We start from the raw sequence: 21,786 nt of genomic DNA, 5'->3' as shown, positions 1-21,786 counted from the left end.
GATCTGATGGCCACCTATAAGTTTATCAGGGGTGACCACCAGTATCTGGGGGAATGTTTATTCACCAGAGCGCCCCAAGAGATGTTGAGGTCGAACGGTCATAAACTACTGTGAGACCATTTCAGGCTGGACATAAGGAAGAATTTCTTTATTGTCTGAGCCCACAAGGTGGGCCATCAGAAGTGGTTCAAGCACCTACGTTGAACACCTTCAAGAGAAATTTGGATGCTTATTTTGCTGGGATCCTATGACCCCAGCTGACTTCCCGCCTTTTGGGCAGGGGGCTGGACTCGATGATCTCCCGAGGTCCCTTCCAGCCCTGATGTCTATGAAATCTGTGAAAACCTCTGCCCTAGATATCTGCAGGCTGCATTCAGAGGGACCCTTGGTTGAGGCCTCCTTATTGAGAGGTCCATAAGGTACTTAAGGCTAGATAGTGAAGTGCTGAGTGACAGCCTGTGCTGACCAAGTCTGTGGTGTGGAAGTACTCACACAACGCTCGCTAAACTCCCATTGCCCTGACCCAGCTTATTCCTGGCTTATGAAGCCTCTTCTGTGGTTGCTAAATATAACAGACAGTTTCTAACTAAATGGATAGCCAAATTGATGTCAGTGCATTCTGGAGAACTGTCACATGCTTAAGACTTATTTTTTTACCAGTTACTCTAAAGGGTTTGTTGACTCCCTGCAGCATCATCAAAACACCTGCATTATGGCTGTGTGCAGCACTGAAGTAGAATCCTGGATGCTTAATATACATGACTAGACACAGGGGCAAATGGCATCTTTAATTTTATTTTGCGATTGGGCAGTCAGTTTCATTCCTATCAAAGGTCACCTTGCTGTGGGTGTCAGGTTCTTGCTATTTTGGATTCATTTCTTCATTTAGACAATGCCTTCCTAAATTGCTGGTTTTTACTAGGAGATTGGCTGGTTGGTTTGTTATTTTATTTATTTTATTGTTATTGGTTTATTATTTTTACCGTGCCATTGCTTGATGCTGCTTGGCTTGCTTGGCTTATTCAAGCCCATGCAAAAGCACTGCTTCCAACACAACTGTTGGAACCAAAAGCTTGGATTTGCCATCTGTGCTGTGTCTGAAGGGGCCAGTATACTCTGCAAAATTTCTTTTCAAAAACCATCTGTTGCACCAGAAATGCTGAGGGCTTGAGGAGAAAACATTGTTTGTACATGTGTGTCCAAGCAAATGTAAAGGATACAGCCAAGGACCAGGCCCTTAATGTCAGTATGCTTTTATTAAGAAGAGGCAAGGTACAGAAGGATGCTCAGACATTCTCTAGTGTAAGACAGGGTGGCATTTGGTCCACATGAATACTGGCACCAGTACAAAATATTTTACATGATTGCAAAGAGCCACTTTCTCCTGTCACCCTGGGATATTATTCAAACATAGGTTAGATCCAAAATTGGACAGGGATGGGGATAGATTGTACATGGGTCTATAAATGTCCTTAGATTCTGAGTTTTTTTTGACAGTCTTGTGCCTTTGTGCTTAAGTGTATGGTTGGAGGCTTAGTTTAACTATATTAACAGTGCAGTTACTCTTCTAGGTAAGCAACTGTCTTTCCCCCTTTTACCATGTATTTGTTGCTGAATTTTGTCAGGTGTTATTTCAGGTAAAGAGGAGTTTATGAAAAAGAGGAACATGAAGAGTTAGTTGAGAGAATTTGTAGCTAGCAGCCAGTACATATGACTTTGGGCTGCAGATGGTCACCAGATGTATACACTAGTACATTAAACCACCACTTAGAGAAACTTCTGAATGGTGTAAAAAGACACATAAAGCATGACACATAGCTTTAACTCTTAGAAAATTAACACATTTCCCCTTGAGAAACTCTGGCTTCCATAGCCCTTCTTTAATTAGGAGCTGTTACCCCTGTAGTGAATGAGTACACTGGTATGTGGTGTTTATCTTGTGACTTCAGAATAAAAGATCTTATTCTGCTTGCAGTTACATAGGTGTAAATTGGGAGTAACACCATTAATGGTAGAAAGTTTATTTATTTATTTATGTACAGTACCCAAAAGCTTGTCCAACAGCTCTTTCAGCTATACAGTTGGTCCAAAAAAGATATTGCAAAACAATCCTTGCCCCTTGGACATTTTCTGAGCTATCATAACTACAACACTGGCATATATATTTGATTTATATGCTGTCCTTCCCAGCAAAGGTTCAGGGCAGCTTATAGGAAGAGAATATTATAATTTAAAAGGGAACTAGTTTAGAGGGTATCTGGTGATATTCTATCTCAACTGAGTTGCCCAAATAGGTCTAACAGCATTCCTGTCAGTCCACAGCCTCTGCCATCATATTGAGCTGTAGGTGTCAATTTATCTCCTGGTTCTGGCACAAGCCATGCACCTACTGGGAGTCCATGTCCATCTCTCATTGGCTTACCATCTCCAGACAAATGTCCAGGCTCAGAAGACCAGTCAGGTCTTAAAACACTGTCTCCATCACTACCTGAATTTTCAACAGAATAACTGATTCTCTTTCCTAAAGTTCACACAATTTGCATACAATAGCTCCAAGCATATCTCAAACAGACAGAGCCCATTCTTTGCGAACTTTGGGTTCTACCCCCAGGTTGCATCCTGACTTACCTACAAACTCCAACAGCCCCACAGCTACAGAATGGGCATACCACATTCATAAAATCCAGGAGGAATTAATGCAATACCTGGATAAGACAAAAGAGGCCTGTAAGTGACAGGCAGGCCAGCACTGACAGCCACAGCCTGCCTGTTTTGTGGGACAAAGTCTGGTTGTCAACCAAACATGTCCACACTGACACATGGAAATTAGACCACCACTTCCTCAGCCCCTTCCACACAACCTGCCAAATCAATCTGGTAGTCTTCAAACTACAACTCCAGACACTGAAGATACATGCACCTGGTATACACCTGGTGTACACCCTATCACTATTTAGACTCCCTATAGAGGATTCTTCCCCTCCGCCAGTTCCTGTAACAATCCAGGGATGGGAGGAGTACCTGGTCTGTGAGATTTTAGACTCAGTAGAGATGAGGAAAGTTGCACTACTTAATAGATTGGAAGGGATACAGGCCTGCAGACCACACATGGGAATGACCTGAAAACATCTATGAACCCAACTTGGTGAAAAAAATTCCATGGCCTCAAACCTAGGGCCTCAGCCTAGCTGACATTGCTGCTCATCTCAGCCTGTTGCCTCATAGTTGATCATCCAGACTGGTCATGGTCAGCCTGAAGCCCTCAGCGGGACCTAACTCTCTCCTCTCTCTCCCTCTCACTGAAGTGGCTGTCTAGAGTCAGCTGACCCTCCACTTCTCATATATAAACCCCAGAGCAGGAACAGAAAGTGTCTGAGCAAAAGGGCTGTACCTAACCCATGATTGCTCTGATGGTCCCTCCAGCTTGTTCTCTGCTTGATCTTTCAGCTCTCTGACCTGGCTCATGGTAACCTCCATCTACTCCTCTAGTGCTCTTGATCTGGCATGCTTTCAGACTCTACTCTCTGATTGAACTCCCAGCAATCTGACCTGGTTTATCCCCAGACTCTTCTCACCTATCCTGATCCTGACAGGTTCCTGACCCTGAGTGACTCTAGACCTGGACACCCATGCCACAGTTTGACAGCTTCCAAAAGATGTCCAGGCTTGGGTACTAGCAGGCCTCAAGGGAGGGATTTCCAGAACTGGGGGGCAACTGCTGAAAATGACCTTCCATGCATTTTTGCCAAGCAGGCTTGGCATATTGATGATACTTGCAGGAGATTGCTTGTGGAAGACCTTAAGGATTGTGATGGGACATAAGAAAGGAAGCAGTCCCTTAGGAACATAGGACCCAAACTAGGGCTGCACTGATAAAGATTTTTGGGGCCGATACTGATAGCCAATTTTTAAGGAGGCATGATCTGCATTAGGGGTGTGAGCTGGCTGCAGCTGCAGGCTGGGGACGGGGCTGTGCTGGCCTCTTCCCAGCAGGTGCTGGGCCAGGCTGTGTTTGGGGCGTACAGCAACAGTGTTGAGAGCGGGACTATGGCGAGGCTGCAGCCACCCAAAAATTCACCTCCCATAGGTGCATGCTCCACCCTGAGCACAGCCCAGCTTAGCCCACTCCAAGAAGAATCCGGCACAGCACTAGCCCTAGCCCACAGCTGCAGCCCACCTGTGTGCAGCGGCCTCTCCTTCCCCGCACCCTCCAGACAAGCCGCGGCTCTGTCCCATGCTCCACTGCACCCTGGCTGGACAATGCCTTCCCCAGCCCATGCCCCAGCCTCACTCCCTACCTCACCACAGGAGCCTTGATCTAAAGCACGGCACCTTAGCAACATCACCATACAGCAGTGTGTAGATGGACCCAAGGTCTTTTAACTTCTGGTCCTGTGCATTCTCGTCCCTGTTTTGCATAAGCAGCGTGTCATTTTCTCATCCACAGTGTTCAGAAAGATTTGAAAGGAAACCGTATTTGTTTTGCTTGTCCAGAGGTCAGACATTTCAAAAGATAACGCTAAATGAGACCTTGTCTAGGTAAACAAACTGATCAGTGTGTTATCCATTATGTGAAAAGACTGCTTTATTCACACTGATTTTTTTTGTTTCTACAATTTAGTATTTATTTAAGTGTCATTGTTGTGCTCCATGCTGTAGAAGTCAGGTTTGGTCTGTAAATTTGTACACAGACAGAAAGTCTGAATCTCTTACTTAAGGAGCCGGCGGTGATGTGCATATATTTACATTCATGACCCTTAATAGCTTACCAATTGCAGCTTTATTTTAGCATACTATGTCCCTTTGCTTCTTTTTTGGCGTTTTTCTTTTTTCTGTTTCCTAGATAACCTTCTTAGGGACATGGAAGAAGCAAGGATTTTTGTGGGTGATACTTATACCAAATACTGTCCCTACACAATAGAAGAGTGATAAAATATCTCAAAAGAGGTGTCTTTTATGAGAACTGTCATATTTTCCTACCAAATGCTAGGTGTGGAATATGCCACAGAGCTCATGCAGCCCATGGTGAACAGCTGGTGTCCTAGTTAGCATCATGGGATCATAGAAAGCAGTGATGGAAGGGAACTTGTCTGAAGGGACAGAAGAATAGAAAAGGAAGGTAGTGAGAGGAAGTCTGAGCAGTGCCCTCCAGAACCCCGTCCAGTGTGTGCAGCATGCATGCAGTGTGGAGCATGCTGGAATGGTTACCCGCCCATGCACTGATATGGGCTGTAGGCAGTAGATATACTGCCCGTGCCAGTCTATCCCAGAATCTCATTGTGTGTTCAGCAATCCATGAATCAGGTTGTATTTACAGGTGTGTGATCACAGCTTATGTCAACTCATTTTACAGTCTTGTGAAGCACATGCCTCTTTATGGGTAGGTGGCAGAAATGCAAGCTCTGCCAGCCTATTTCACTACCACATGAACTTTTAATATACCATGTTCAACAGTAGGACTGGCATTTGTAACCTGGGGATTACAGTGGACAATAAGCTGAATGTGAGCCAACAGTGTGCCCTTGTTGTAAAGAAGGTTAAAAGCATCCTGGGCTGCATTGGTAGGTGTGTTGCCAGCAGGTCAAGGGAGGTGATTCTTCCTCTCTCTTCTGTACTGTTGAGGCCACATCTGGAGTACTGTGTCCAGAAAGGATATGGACAAATTGGAGAGAGTCCAGTGGAGGGCAGTGAAAATGATTAGGGGCCTGGGGCGCATGCCTGCTAAGGAGAGGCTGAGGGAACTGGGCTTATTTACTCTGGAGAAGCGAAGACTGAGGGATTTAATAGCAGCCTTCAGCTGCCTGAAGGGGGCTCCAAAGTGGATGGAGGTTCAATATTAGGAAAACTTTCTCACGAGGAGGGTAGTGAAGCACTGAAACAGGCTCCCCAGAGAGGTTGTGGAATTTCCATCCTTGGAGGTTTTTAAGACTTGGCTAGACAAAGCCATGGCTGGGGTAATCTCATTGGGAATGGCCCTGCTTTGAGCAGGGGGTTAGATTAGATAACCTCCTGAGGTCCCTTCCAACCCTCATTTTCTGTGATTCTGTTTCCCCACCTTCTGAGTGTGGACACCAGCTCTGCCAGCCTCGTTCAGTGCTCAGAAACTTTGTGAGGATCCTTAGCTAGATGTTTTACACTCTCCAGCTATAGCACTTGTATCACTTTCTTAACAAAAAACATGCTTGCACAATGCTGTTGAGTTTAGTTACAGATCCTAGAGCCATTTTTCCTTGTGGGCAATAACTCTTAGGTCTGACAAGTAGCAAGTTCTTTGAAAGTTTTAGGACCCTTAGTGGATATTGATGCATGGAGGATCCTGGGTAGTTTGGTAGAAGATTTTGCTGGAAAGATTCCTGCAGCTCTTAAGTTGGGATGGAGTGAGACTCCATCATTGTTTTTTTTTCCCTCTTTCAGAAACATGGGAACTACCAGCCAGCCAGCCTGCCAGAGCATAATGCCCCAGCACTGATGGAGCTGGTTCGGGAAAAGGAGGAGAGGATTCTGGCTCTGGAAGCTGACATGACTAAATGGGAGCAGAAGTATCTGGAGGAAAGCACAATCCGGCACTTTGCCATGAATGCTGCAGCCACAGCTACGACAGAGAGGTGAGGTACCATTGGTTCAGGCAGTTGACAACATGCTTAGTCAAATGAAGTTATGAATAATAACAAGGAATCAGTGTTTGCCTAAGGCTAAACACTGCTTATACTAATCAGGAAAATAATTCCTTCAATGGCAATGGGACTGCTCAGTGGAGTAAGGCCACCAGAAGTGTCCTTTAATGAACACAGGATTTGCCATTCTGGCTCAGGATCAGTAGTCCATCAAGCCAGTGACTAGCATCCAGCAGTGGCCTATAAATGGTGTTTCTAAGGAAGGCATCTTAATACACCTGATTATATGTTGCTGAGGGAAAGAAAGTGTTCATCCAAGTATTCTGCTGTCGGGAACAAACTTCCCTTCATGTACAGCTAAATTCTACAAGTAGTTCACTCAGACACAGGCATTGTAATATACCCAAGGGATGAGTGCATTGACTGTGGGCTTGCATAACACCCACAACTTTCTTTGACTCAGTTACACTTGGGAGTGCCCTGGGAACATGGTTTGTAAACTTTCTGTGCAACAGCTATTACAAAGCATCATCACTGTTGGCCGACGTGTGCTGGAATCTGTATCATACTTAAAAGGACTTTTTCAGGTGTTTTACATTCTAGATGTAGCTTTTGCATTATAAAAAATATAAAACAACAGAAAAACAAAATCAGGATTTGCAAAATCTAACAGATTTTTTTCATGATTTTTTACACTAAAACCTCAATTATATGTTCATATATTTTGTCTTGAACAGATTCCCCTGCAGTGTTTGAAATCCAGGTGCAATAGAGTTGTTCTAGTGTAGGGTTGTCCAACTGGCGGTCCCCAAGAGGTTATTGCGTGACCTGCGGACTCCCACCCAGCTGCCACTCTCTCCATTGCTCCTGCTACTGGGCAGGACGGGATAGTGGGAGGGAGCTTTGTGAGCTCGTTGCCTGCACAGGGTGAGGGGCTTATGCTGCCCACATAACAAGTGCAGGCAGAGGGCTTGAGGGGGGCTCATGCTACTGGCATGACAGTGCAGGGAGGAGCTTGCGCTACTTGCATGGTGTAGGGGGCTGTGCTGGCCCTGTGGTGGCAGTCCAAGGAAGCCCATGCAGCATGCAGCCTTTGGACACTGAAGTTGAACACTCCTGTTCTAGTGCATGACAAATAGAGAGCAAAGCAGACTTCAAACAGAAAGCAAAGCTGACCTGTTCTGCTTCAGTGCCCAGCAATGATATGCAAGAAGTAAATAACAAAATTGTCTGAAAGCAAATTAGATACAGGATAGATAATTCTCCTGGTTTTCTGCCAATTCTCTGACTGTGCCATTGATTTCAAAGGAAATCTTGGGCTTCCAAGGCTAATGTATTAATGCATTATTTTATTTAATGTATCAGGCCTGGCCTTCAACATAAGCAGTGAACCACTAAAACTAATGGAGTTATGCTATTTTAGAGTGACTGAGGATCTTGCCCATCATTTTTATCTTGACAGTGTCCTTTCCTTATTCATTGTGGAACATGACATTTCTCTTCCAGTTTGTTTTTCCTTTTTTTTTCCTCCCCCCATAACTGAAAGGCTTGTTTCACTAGAATATTACATTCTCCAGTGATACCTGGCGTATCACAGATGTGCTACCTGCAAATTTCCTTTGTAATGGCAATGGTAAAATAATAGCTTGTCTGCCTGTTTGTATTGACACAAGCTTTTTGTTGAAGCAAGTGACACTAAGGGGCCTGGCTGTGTCTTGTATTGCTAGGGATACCTCAGTCATGAACCACTCACGGAATGGCAGCTACAGTGAGAGTTCCCTGGAGGTGCGGATATGGCAGGAGGAGGAGGAGATTGTGCAAGCCAACCGGCGGTGTCAGGACATGGAATACACGTAAAGGACAGCTGTTAAATACTTACTGGGGTGGGAGTTGTGCTGAGGCCTCCTCGTACAATCCCCAGCGTTCTTGCCATTTGGATTCCTGGATAAGCTGGGATACACCCGTTTAGCCCTTCACTTGGTAACTTTGACACCCCTGCTACATGTTACGTATATTATGCAATTTACTGGTTAAGTGCACAATAAATTTAGACCATCCCCATGTGCAAATTAAGACTGGCCACAGGTGCAAAGAAATTATCACACAATTAACTAGTTAATCATGCAGTCTGTTTAGACCAGCCGCACATGAAAAATAATTATCACTCAGTAAGAATGACTACCCAGTTTTAAAAAATCCAACCAGCTACATAGTGCTTGAAAATTTATAATGGCTGTATAGCTGGTTTCTCACCAGATTTAATTTGAATGTGTAGCAGGGCTCTTAAAGGAAGGGCTTCTCTCCAATTGATTTCAGTTTCAGTCTCCAGCTTTTGAAAGCTAAAAAGAGATTAGATTAATTCTGCCTCCTCTCCTGCTTGGATTTAAACCTTCTATGTGCTACAGAGAGACCTTCCTACAAATAGATGTCTCCATCATTCTGAGTGAAAAGAGGCCGGTGTGTGAGGCTGCAAAATGCTTGTAGCACGTCAGTCAAACTTCTGCTTTTTAGAACAAGGCTGTACTAATAAATGCTGAATAGTCAACCCATCACCATATCATCTAAAATATGTGTATGTATATGTATCCAGTATCTACAGATCAGATAAATAGATAGCTATCTGGATTACATTTAATTTATTGTAGCATGTAGGTACATACCTTCCAAACCTAGCTCTAAAGCTGCATGCACGAAAAATTTCATATACAAGCATAAGTGACATGAAAACACCCTGCTTATGTATGCCCAACTAGGTAATTAAAAGTGCAACCATTCATTTGCCTATGCAATTTCCTGTTATGAATATGCAAATATATTTATGGTATTTTCAAATACCTGTTAGAGCTGGTCAGACATTTTAATCAGAACTATTTTTTTTATAAAATAGATATTTATTTGATAACATCCCATGATTTTTCCCTAGGATTTCACTGAAAAACATGTTGAAAAGAAAAAAAATCTGCTTTATGATTTTAAATTTTGGATTAAAGCCCAACAGGATAAATCCATACAGGATTAATACAAAAAAAAAATTCCAATTTCTGTGGAAAATCAATACATGCATTTGTTACCAGTTTGACTGTACAAATCTGTCACACACATGGAATCTCAAGGAATTTATTGGGAAGTTCCTACAGGAGAACAAGTTGATCAGGAACAGCTAGCACGGATTCACCAGGAGCAAGTCATGCCTGACCACAACCTGATTTCCTTTTATGATAAGGTGGCTCTATGGGTGATGGGAGAGTAGTGGATTTGATATACCTTGACTTTAGCAAGGCTTTTCACACTGTCCCTCACAGCATTTTCATGAACAAGCTATGGAATTGCAGACTGGATGAAAGTACTATAAGGTGGATATATAACTGGTTATGGCTCAACGAGTAGCCGTAAATGGCTCAACATCTAGTTGGAAGCTGGAGTCCCCCAGGGGTCTATCTTGGGTTCAGTATCGTCTGATATCTGCATTAACTATGTAAACGATGGAACTGAGTTCACACTTGGCAATTTTGCACACAACACAACACCAAGTTGGGTGCAGTTGCAGACACTGGAATGTAGGGCTAGGATCCAGAGTGACCTAGATAGACTGGAAAAGTTGTTGGCAATCAACCAAGATTTGGCAAGGACAAGTGCAAAGTCCTCCACTTGGGACAGAATAATTGCATACACAAATACAGATTGAGGAATGACTGGCTAGGTTGCAATGCTGCAAAAAAAGACGGGCGTTACAGTAGACCATAAGCTAAATAAAAGCCAACAGTGTGCTTTTGCTGCAAAAAAAAAAAAGAAAAAAAAAAAGGCCGACAGCATACTGGTATTCAGTACAAGTGAGGTCACACCTGCAGTCCTGTATCCAGCTTTGGACCCCACACTTCAAGAAGGATGGGGACAGTTTGGAAAGAGTCCAGTACAAAGCAACAAAAATGATTAGGGACCTGGGAGGCAAGATTTATTAGGAAAGGCTGAAAGAACTAAGTTTATTTTTTTGAGAGAAGAGAAGACTGAGGAAGGATTTGAGAGTGTAAGAGTGATGTTGTAGTCATGATCCAAAAATTATTTTACAGGTAAGAATTTCTTAGGGTCATATATTTTATTGACCAACTATGTAGTTGGGATAAAGTTAGACAAGCTTTCAAATGCAAGACATTCTTTGTCAGGTCTCTGATCATAGGAAGTCAAGCACAGCATAGTCAAAAACAGAAGGTAAGGGCTGAGAGAAAGTCTCAGGGGTAGCAGACACATGATTAGCAAAAGAAAGGAAGCTGATTACTGGGAGGTAATGGCCTATCAAAAGGAAAAAGGATCATTCTCACTTTTCTTCTCACCTTTGTGGGGAAAGAATTCAGGCATTGTTTAAAATATAATGTTCAAGAAGCCCAATATCCATGTAGTACTTGGTTCTTAGCATCCAACCAACCAGCTTAAGAATTTTGTTCCCAAGTTCACTTTTAAGGATATTGGGTAGCTTTCGCTTGAGCAGGGGAATAGTGAGGTTAGAGAGGGAGTGTTTGTTCTTTGAGAAAGTGCTCCTAATGTTTTGTATATGTCTTCATTTTTTATATTTTTCCTGTGAGAGTTCATACTGGTGGGAAGTGGCTACTCCTCATGTTCCTCATGTAGTTGCCATGAGTACACTTTATGCACTAAATCAAGTATATTACATTTTGGGAAAGGCATGTGTAGGAATCATGGATACTGATGGTTTCTTTACGGGGGGAGTTGATAGTAGTGGTAGTGGAGATGTGATGACAGGTTACAGGAATAAAGGTTGTAGGCATGTTGGTCTACGGATACAAGCAGTCAGTGTGCTAGAGCTTACAAATCAAGAATTTTTTTCCAACTGTCTGGTTGGACTAATAAAAGATATTGCCTCTAACACACTGACTGATGACAGGTTAAGCATTTCTTGCCAAGGCAAGGCTGGGTTCCGCTTGATGTATGTTGGATAGTGGAGACTGCTTCTGATGAAGAGTTAGGCAAAGTTAGGGGGATGTTTGAAAGCCAAGAGCAGAGGGGTTGGAAATATTTCTCTCCAGGTCTGAACTTTGTTGAGTATGGGGTGTAATTGTTTGGTGATTCTTCTGGATTAGTTCCAGTATGGGGTGGTAGGTCACCACCAGGGGTGAACAGGGGGGTTTCTTTTTATATTGTACCAAGTTACTGCAGGGTATTTGGATAGCTCTTTCAAATGTACAGTCTGTCTCACTACTGGGGTTGTATAAAGGCACATTTTAGGTTGGTGAGGTGGGCATCACAAGTATTCTCTTCTGAGCCAGTGCACTGATATCTGAGGACCTGGCTACACATAACAGCCTTTTGATGTGCCTGGGATGATTGCTGGTCTTGTAGACATAGGTATGGTGGTCTGTAGGCTTTCTAATAGTAGTTTGTAGGGTTCTGTCCCACATATGGATTGTAGGATCTAGAAAGTTGATGTTAACATAGAAGTATTCCAAATGATCATGCAGTTTTCTAGAAATTTTTCTTCCAGGTTGCTTATGAAGAAGTTGCCGTATTTGAGGGGCCCAGCCATCTTTGTGTCCATAGCTCTGCACATGACTTGGAGGAAGTGACAATTGTTAAAAATAAAGTTTTGATAACAGTCTTTAAATACCTGAAGGGTGATTACACAGAGGATGGAGATGGGATCTTTTCTATGGCTGTAAGGGACAGGACTAGGAGCAATGGCCTCAAGCTTCAGCAAGAAATTTAAGTTGGAGATAAGGATTCTGACAATGAGGGTGGTCAAGCATTGGGACAGGCTATATAGAGAAGAATTCCTCTCCTTGGCAGTTCCCAAAAGCAGGTTGAACAGACACATGGCTGGGATGGTTTAGTCCGAGGTGCTTCTGCCTTGAGCAGAGGACTGGACAAGATGACCTTGTGTGGTCCCTTCCAGCCCTACTTTCCTATGATCCTGTTCTTATATGCATGCACACATGTACAGAAGATCTGATCCTATTTCCACTGACATGATGGGAGTTTTGAAACTACCTTCATTTAAAGATGGATAAGGATTTTATGCTGCCAGGGCAAATTAGGCACTTGATTTTGAAAATTCTGACCTTAAAAGTTTCTACCTCCCATCATGTGCTTATGTAGTATTTACATGTCATTTCAATTTTAAATACCCCAAAATCCTGCTGTTGTATTTGATTAAGTTCTGCCCAGCACCGTTTTCATTAGAATGATTTTTTTTTTGTTTGTAGGGTCAAACTTTTTCAGTTTGATTCTCCATCCCATCGTTCCTCCAGCCTGTTCTCAGATAATTTGATTCTTTCTAGTTTCAGGGTCTGTAGTGGAATGCTGCTGTACACTTTGAAGCAAGGATTGTTGATTGTTTCCACACCATTTAACAGAAATTAAGGAGCAAACAAACTCACTGAATCTTTTCACCTATTTCAGTGGTAGTTGTTTTGGGCCTTAAGAGATTTCAGCAACACTGTTTACTTACTAAAATCTTTATGCCAAATGACTATAGGGTCAAATCCTAAGATCTTTACCAGGAACCAAACAAACTCTCCAATAGCAACCTGCCAGAGTAAGCAACACAGGATTTGGCTTTTTAACATAGTGGAGCAACCATAATTGCTCATTTACTAATTTGAGTAGCTTTAACAGTCCATGGCATATTCAGGCTATTGTTCAATTTATTCCTGCTAGTTTATTAAAGTCATATCAGTAGATCAGTTTAATTAGCATCTCAGTTTCATGTAGTTGCTAAGAAATAATGCTTAATTAGGTTCTGTCAATGTCCCACAAAAGAAATAGTGGAAGTTTTAGTGCTTGAGTTACTTAAAACTGGAGAGGACAAAGCAGCTAAGAATATGCTGCAGGGAACAATCTTGCAAAGACAAGGGGGAGGGAGTAGCTGGGATCTAGCTATTCTTTTCCATCTCTGTAAGCAAACCTTCATATTTTGGCAGGATAAAGAATCTCCATGCAAAAATCATTGAAAAAGATGCCATGATCAAGGTCCTTCAGCAGCGTTCACGAAAGGATCCTGGGAAAACTGACACTGCAAGCTTACGACCTGCTCGATCGGTCCCATCCATTGCTGCAGCAACAGGGGCACATTCCCGCCAGACCTCTCTCAGCAGCAACCAGATTGCTGAAGAGAAGAAGGAAGAGAAGACTTGGAAAGGTAGCATAGGTGAGCTGCAGTTTGAGCTAGATACTGGCAATGCAAATGCCTTCAGAGAAAGGAAGGATAACTTTCTGTCTGAATCAAGAAGTGGCTAGAATGATTGCACGTTGTCCTAGGCAATCCTTGTTGGATTAGTGTTCCCAGAAAAAGAACCCACGTTCTATTCCTGAGCTAAAATAAAGCCTTACTGGGCCATTTTGAAAAACTTGAGTTCATATTTCCTTACAGTTCATTAGCAAAAATCCTTCTCTGGCCAAAATGGGAATAAAAGAAAATGGCAGCTCTTGAAGCTGCGGAGAGTCAAATACAGCCTAAGCCACAGTGTTCCTGTATACTCCTGTGTACCAGGAGAGCTATATCCTTTGGAGATTCACTGCTGCAGGCAAGCCAAAAGTATCTGCAGTCTTCATAGCAGTAAACATCTTGTCTGGCGTAGGAACATTTGGATTTAACTTAAACAAGACACGTTAGACAGGAGTTTGTAATGTGATGTGTCATCAAAAAAGGGAAAAGAGTGAATGCAGTTTTTTCAGCAAGCAAGCAAAACTGCAGGCCAGTGATATCCTCTCTCTATAGGGTATTGCTGAGGCAGCTAGATACAAGCAAACAAAGGGTTTGCAGGAGTGCTGTTCTTCTGAAACAACTGTTTTATGAAAAAGGGTGAAAAAGAACTGAGTGGGTTCATCTTGGGGAAAGGTTTATATAATAGCGTAAACACCAACAAAGAAGAAAAACAGCAATGAAACAAGATACAGTGAGGGGTAATATGTTCAAAACCAGGGCCTGGTGCCGTCCTTGTCATGTAGGGGAAGGGAGGAATGTATATGGAGATAAGCTGGGGAAGTGAAAGACTGAGATTAGCACCTTCATTCTCCTTCCCTCCCTGGTAGCTCAGTCAGGTTGCCTCAATCTCTACTCTGCAAGGCTTCAGGGAAAGAAAAGAGGGAGCCTGTAGCAGCTGCTGTAGGTGGTATACTGCACTTTTAACTGATCGGTTATGCTCATTAGGAAACCACAGGGAGAAGAGGAAGGTGGAAACACTATAGGGTTTGTAGGGAGGAGGGAAGAAGCACACATCTGAGGACAGATTTGGGCACATAAACAAGTCAGCACAGGGCAAAGTGCTTTACCAGGTGTCCACAGCTCTGCAAAACCTCTCCATTTCTGCTTCCTTTCTATGTTAAATGAAAGCTGACTTACCATCTTTTACTTGGGACCTTGTCTTGCGTAATTTGTTTGTATGCTCGTTCCTTAAGCTTGTGCAGTCTCCAAGCTGCTGAGCACTGAGGTGCATCTCTCACTATTCCTGACCCCTCTCCCCCACTGGAACATTTTTTTCTATGGACTCCAGAAAAATCACTCTGCAAGCTGAATAAAATGAAAATCTTTCTTGTGGTGAGAGCTAGGAGGCAGTCTCTGAGGGACATTTTAAGAACAGTTTTTGTAGCTGGATAGTGGACAACAATTTGATGGAGATACGGTATTTAAAACTAGCCTGGATAAAGCCACCAATCAGAGTTCCTGGGGAAACTGTCTTGTCTGGAGAAGAGGATTTGCTGGGGAATGGAGCAGGTCTTTTCCATTCCTGATTTTACTGATATAATTGTCCTTGTGTCTTTTAGGGTTGCTTTTAGGGAAGGATCATCATGACCATTCATCAGTCCCAGCGATGCCACCTCCCCTTCCCTCTCTGTCATGTGCAACTGCATCATTACCGGTGAGCGCCTCCCATGCTAAAACAGGAAGCAAAGACAGCAGCACTCAGACGGACAAAAGCTCAGAGCTTTTTTGGCCAAACACGGCCTCTTTCCCAGGCAGGGGAAGGTTAAGCACCACCCCGTCCAACAGTCCTGCCCTGAGGCACACCGGGGCCAAGGGCACTGGAGAAAAAGTGGGTAAGTGATGCCAATCTTCATGATATAGGTAGTGTGTAGACACTATGGAGACTACAGCTACATACTATTTGAAAGCGAGATTATAAGGAAAGCTGTAGGTAAGCAGACACCTAATAGATATAAATGTCTGATGGTTATTACACTGACAGAGAGAGATTAGACCAACTCACATGCTTTGGTTTTTTCAGACTTCACTTTTCAGGATTTAAATTTCATAAGGCTCCACTAAATTGTTGAAATGTCAGGAAATATAATTATTTATGCTGCCAAAAATACTATAAGGATTCACACATTGAAAATATTGAAAGTGAGTTCATATATTTAAGCAAATGTTTTTTGGAGAATTGTCCCAGTTCAAACCATTTTAAACATCAGGGGCATTACCACGGCATGCAGAGTATTCAGAATCAGCTTCTTCCAAAAATATGCTTAAACCCTTCCTTGATGGAAATTCAGTGTGCCACTGAAAACCTCCTATGTTGAAAGAAGTTGCAAAAGAAAGGGATTATGTTTCCAGATTGCAAAACTGCAGCATTAAAACAGGAATTCTGTCCCAGAGGGCATAAGTGGCTGGCAGCTTGTTCCACTCTAACACACAAGCAAAAGCAGATCTCGCTCTTGTTAGCTTAGCAGGGCTGATTTTGGCCTTCAGATGTACAGTGAAAGAGGTAACGATTTTTGTGAATGACATCTTTCTTTGGATCAACTGCATGGTGCATCCAATAAAAGATATCACAAACAAAAATCCTTGTCTTGTGCCTATTTCTTTGGACTATCATGGCTACAATATCACTTCAACATTACCACAGATAGTGAATATTTTTTCCCTCCACACAGATTTTGGATTAGGTTTAGAAAATGTTTTGGTGCATCTGAGATCAAGTTTTGCTTTCTTTCATCCCTATCACAGAGAACACCCCCAGCCATGGGAAGCCACTTGATAACAAAACCCGAGTAAGCAGTTTGATCAACAAGCCTGAGTTTCCTGACACAGATATGATGGAAGTCCTTATCTGAGGAGAGAGAACTTCCTTAGCACTTGTTCAAGTCAAAGGAGGCCATTGTGCAAATCTTAAAACTAGGTATACGAGTTTGAAAAAAGATGAAGAAAGTTTGGATCTGGAAGGAGCCTAGAGTTTGGAGTGATTTTGACTTGGAACCAGAGAGGGAGAAAAGAGTTGTGAACATGGGATTGTGGGTAATGAAAATGAACATGAATGGCTGGGATATTCTAACAACAAAAGAGCACTGGTTGTGAAATGTGGATCGAGAATGAGAAGGTGAAAGAAAAAGGAAACTGCATTTTCTAATGTAAAGAACAAGTATCTTTAATATTTATAGTGGATGCATACACGATGTTCCAGATGCTGTTCTGTTTTACTGTTTAGCTACAGCAAAGACTGAGGGTGAAATCCTGGCTCTGTAAAAGTCAGTGGGAGTCTGTGAATTGTCCAGCAGAAGTTTACACTCTTCTGAGACTTAGTCATTATCCAAAATTGTTCACCAAATAGTCATAGTGAATAAATCCTTGAGTGTAGATCATGCACTACCCAGCTATTATCAGTATTTGTTTCAAGCCATGTCGGTTTATTTTGATTGGACATACAGGTCATGTGTTTATTTCCTCAGTGTAAGTCTTGGGATCAGGTTTACAGTGCAATCCTTTGTGTTTTTTAGATTCAAGACTTGCCTAAAACGCTGTCTTGCCAAGAGCAGTCCTTCGCTAGAATTTTCTTGCAGGTGAGGATTAAAGAGGCACAAATTCCAGCAGAGCAATCTGTAGTACTCCTACGAGAAATGTTTCTTAAAAAAAATGAGGAGAGCTCACTCAGCTGTAACACACACACATTCACTGTGTTTAGCAGCAAATGATATGAAAAGTGCTAGAAGCTTTTACTCAGGATGTAGTTGGAGTCAGTGGCTGCACAGAATGTGGACTAGTTAGCATCGAGTGCGTGGCAGGTAGCAACAAGAGACCCTGCCAATTATATTCTCTTGAGATAAGCTTATAGCTCATTAAAGTAATACTTCAATACATGGCAATATTTGTCTAAACTGCTCCAGCTTGTTGTACTGTCAGTGGAGAAAATTTGATTTGCCAGGTGTACCCAGATGTAAGGGAGGGTGAATTTGAACATGTAACAGGGTGAAATTTAGCTAATGGTTACTAGGAACAGGAGGAGAGTATAGTTGAGAGGAAAATACCACGATTATGAACTGGTTTTGCATTGATTCTGATGGAGTTAATCTGTTTGCTGATGAGATCAAAATCAAGCTTCTAATATGTATGAAATAACAACAACAGATGAATCAAAATGTTTGGGATAAGAAATGCTACATTTCCCCTCTGTTAGATATTGGTGTGTAGGAATGGACGGCCAGATTGAGGTTCCTAACTCTCAGTGAAATCATTGATGGTCTCCACCCACAAGCCGGTGTAAGAATTGATTCTCATGACTGCATACACAGTTCATTTTGTTGCCTTGTTTTCTACAGCACCTGATTGTAGTCCTGTCTCACTCAAGCACTTGTTATTTGTGAATCAGGATTAGGGGACTGGCCTTGAACGTTAATCCCAACACACATACATGTTTAACGTTACATAATTCATCAGCTGAGTGTTCTTCAGGTATTGTGATTGGCATATTTCAGTGTTGTGGATGTGTATATTTACACATGCCTAAAAGTTAATGGATGTTGCCTGTCCTAATTTTTGTTCGTAGATGGTGTCACACATTGCTGTTCAGCGGTGCCAGTAATAGACCTAGGCCCACGTGAGCCCTTAAAATAAATCTTAGATGGGACTAACATGGCACAAGCACTATATAAAGGGGTCTCAAGACTGCTTTCTTCACAGGATTGAATTTCATCCTATGTGATTCTTCTAGCACTTATTCAAATACAAGTTTTCTGTGGAACAAGGCTCTGTATGCAGAGCTCCTCAATGGCAGGCTATTGCTATGCTGGAATTCATCTTTCAGTCAGGTTGATTGCTTAAGGAAAGGTCACAAGCAATTTTGTTTAATACGAAAAATGGGCTTTTTCTTTTTCCGTTCAATCAGAGCTGGATGTTTTTTGCTCAAAATGAAAACAAGAAAATTACATTTGGGCCAAACTTTGCAAGAGTCTCCCCAAAACAAATAGCATCTTAACCATAGTGACCATTTTTCAGCCCACTCCCATTATTGGAGAGATTCGCATGGCTAAGCCTACCATGTGGAACTGAAAGTGTAGACCCTTTCTGTGCTGCTTTGGCTTAGCCACTGTCTTGTCCTGTTTCCTGGGGCAAGTCAGTTAATTTCTCCTGATCCCTTTCACTACCATTTTGCACCATTTTTACCTTGGTGTTTATCTTGGTGGTATTTCACTGACCTTAGATGGAAGCAATGCACTGTGGAATCACTCTTCCTTCATGTGGCTGCTTTTCAACCTGCAAAATAGAAATGGTGATGCTTTCCTACCTGGCAGAGGTTTTTAAAACCCTGACATCTCCCCACTTTTCACTTGGAAGAAACAGAAACCACCCAGGGTCTGGCCCTGCATTCCTGGAGTGCCACCAACTCTTGTTTGAGTTAGTGGGAGCCTGGAGCACTTCAGGCATGTAAGACTGGGCCCCAAAAGTTGAATTGATTATTTTCTGCTTGGCTGCTGTCTCTTTCTCTACTTGTTTTTTCCCCAAGATAGAACGTTTCTCATTTTAAATGCGTCTTTCTTGTGTGTGAGTTGCTGAGCAGTTCAGACACACAACTTATCAGTTCGGAGCTACCAGTTGCATGCAGTTTTGCTTTGTATTGTTGAAGCTGATGGGTAGATGTTCCTCTTCAGGATTTTGTTGACTCTTCCCCAACTTTCTGGCTACTTTACCCCACTGACACTAGAAATGATGTGGCATTGAAAAGGGGGTGATAGTGCTTTCAAGGGAAGCAGCACAAAGCAGGGAAAGATTTGCAGGTACCTATTTGGGGTCATTTGTGTCATTAGAGCTGGCCCCAAAGTCACATTGGGCCCTTCTTGTAGACATAGAAACAGCTCTTGATACTCTCAAAAAACTGCAACCACTTTACACTCTGCTTCCATTGAAAACAGAAGATATTGTGATTACAAGGTATGCAGGTGCCAAAGCCAGCCCTGCATTTCATACAACATGGAATAGTGCATAGCAAAGAGACCCTTTTCCTGAACAGAACTAGTTTGTTAAACCTATGCACTTATTTTTGTCTGTACATAGTAGTCGTCACGTGTCAGTGTCTCCCTTTTTCTGATTTTTTGCACTTGTTAGACAAAGACCTAGTTGATAGGTTATTCAGTAAACAGAAATCTGTGTATGTTTTAAGTATTGGAAGCTTTGTCTTGCCAAACAGAATGTGTAAACCTTTTGAAGACTTTATGCAGCTTAATATATGCATTGTAAAATAATTTTATTTTTCCTCTCTCTGTTAATTTAAAGTCTCTGCGTTCAATGTGCAGCCTCAATGTGGCAACAAATAAGTGCTGGTATTTAACATGCTCCTGATCTTGGTGTTTCACTCACATCAGTTATCCTTTTGCAAGTACAGAGTTGCCCCGTTAAGAGGAAGACAAGTAAAGCAAAGGAATGAAGATAAAACCAACCATGACAAATGTTTCACTTAATGGATTTTATCCAAGGAATGCTTTTTAGTCCTTTGGTCTGCTGAGTATTTTATTGCTAGCTGTACTATTTCTTTTCAGAACAAACTATTTAATAAATGCTGTACATGTATATAACTAGTCGTCCAGCAAAACCAGAGTTCTGTTAACATGCATGATGTTGATGTTGATGCTTTCACACAGTTACTATATTCCTTAGTGGTGCAGCTTTCTCCTCTAGGTCAGTTAAAAAACAGCTCTCCTTCTCCCTCTCTATACATCACTCCCTCCAGTTTCAAGTACCCAAAATTGTGTTTACAATTGATACTGCCCAAGATTATTTGTTTGTATACACCTCCCCCCAACCACCCCTATTTATTACAGACCTCTGATGTAGACAGATTTAGGTAGCTGAACTGAACGTAGAGGGACATTCTTAATGGTTTTGTTGAACTTGATTCATTTTTATTTTGGTGCAAAGGGGGAGCAATGGATCTTTACCCTGAGTTAGATCACTAGTGGACTTTATGTAAAGTACTGCTGTTGGTAAGTCAGTTCACCTAACCTCAGCCAACCAGTGCAATGATGTTGCTACTGTCAATCACAACTGTTTGATTTGTATTGTGTTTTGTGAAATTGTGCTGTAGCCATTCCAGGTGACATCAGTAACTGGTTGTAAAATATTGTCATTTTTTATTGTGGTCAGTTGTATAGAATGGTTGGTGTACAGTGTTGTACAGCTGGAGGTTTATTTGTACATATGTGGGGAAATGAAGAACATTGTGTCGCCCACAGCAAATATTGATATTGTTGGTCAGCCAAAGATTTTCTTATTCTTTGCTGCTTAAACCTGTGCCTTAATATTGTATATAATAAACGTATAAAATGTTTCTTTTCTTGTCTCTTCCAGCGTGCAGTGTATTAGCATTCTGAGGAAAACGTCATCTGTGGGTTTTTAAATGATTCTCCAATTTTTGCAGGCCAGCTGTAAATAATGATCCAGATCCATCTTCTCTTTTAGTAACCCTGTATTATTGATCTTGTTGCAAATTCACAATGAGGACAAGTGGGAAGGAAGTTGGTTTCCCCCTTGAAAGACCAGGACAAGACAAACCTCCTGTGCACAGCAAACTCTTTCAGAGATTGGCCAGTGCAGCCAAGAGCAAACACAAGAAAATGAAGAGAATCTAACTGTGTCCCTACAGACACATGGACCCGGATCAGAGAGAATCCATCTCTTTTGTCTATGTGGAAGCCGTTCGCAAAGAGAAGCAAACAAGATGCTTTGGCTCAGATCTTCTAAACTGTTCAGGCACCTGATTCTCATTAAGGTCCTTAATCCCAGTGATTTCAGACCTTTTTGGAGCTGGGGCTTCTTTTCTCAATGGATTAAAATAAGCCCTGATTCAGCTTCTTTTGGAGAGGGTGGCAAAACTCCCCCTGGCTTCACCTGTTCAGGAGCTGGGGCATAGGCGACACATAGGAGGCACAGGGGGGCACATGCCCCCCCACCGACAGG

General features: G+C 42.3%; 1 protein-coding gene across 7 annotated transcripts in view; it reads left to right on the top strand.

The window, feature by feature from the left end:
• AMOTL1 (angiomotin like 1) overlaps positions 1–21,163 on the top strand; it is a 161,462-nt gene extending 140,299 nt beyond the window's left edge. For 5 of the 7 annotated variants that reach the window (XM_019530313.1, XM_019530318.1, XM_019530316.1 and 2 more), the window contains 5 exons: positions 6,415–6,605; positions 8,342–8,467; positions 13,544–13,770; positions 15,387–15,659; positions 16,570–21,163. In XM_019530313.1, the coding sequence (XP_019385858.1) occupies positions 6,415–6,605; positions 8,342–8,467; positions 13,544–13,770; positions 15,387–15,659; positions 16,570–16,676 (924 nt within the window). In that variant the 3' untranslated portion in view covers positions 16,677–21,163. The remainder of the gene's footprint in view (positions 1–6,414; positions 6,606–8,341; positions 8,468–13,543; positions 13,771–15,386; positions 15,660–16,569) is intronic. The other 2 variants (XM_019530314.1, XM_019530315.1) reach the window with 2 other exon arrangements.
• Positions 21,164–21,786: the final 623 nt, after the last annotated feature.

The sequence above is a fragment of the Crocodylus porosus genome, unplaced genomic scaffold, assembly GCF_001723895.1.
Source record: "Crocodylus porosus isolate Cpor-Errol unplaced genomic scaffold, CroPor_comp1, whole genome shotgun sequence".
NCBI classification, from domain to species: domain Eukaryota; kingdom Metazoa; phylum Chordata; order Crocodylia; family Crocodylidae; genus Crocodylus; species Crocodylus porosus.
The sequence above is the reverse complement of the archived record's forward strand: the minus strand, read 5'-3'. Positions and strand labels throughout refer to the sequence as shown.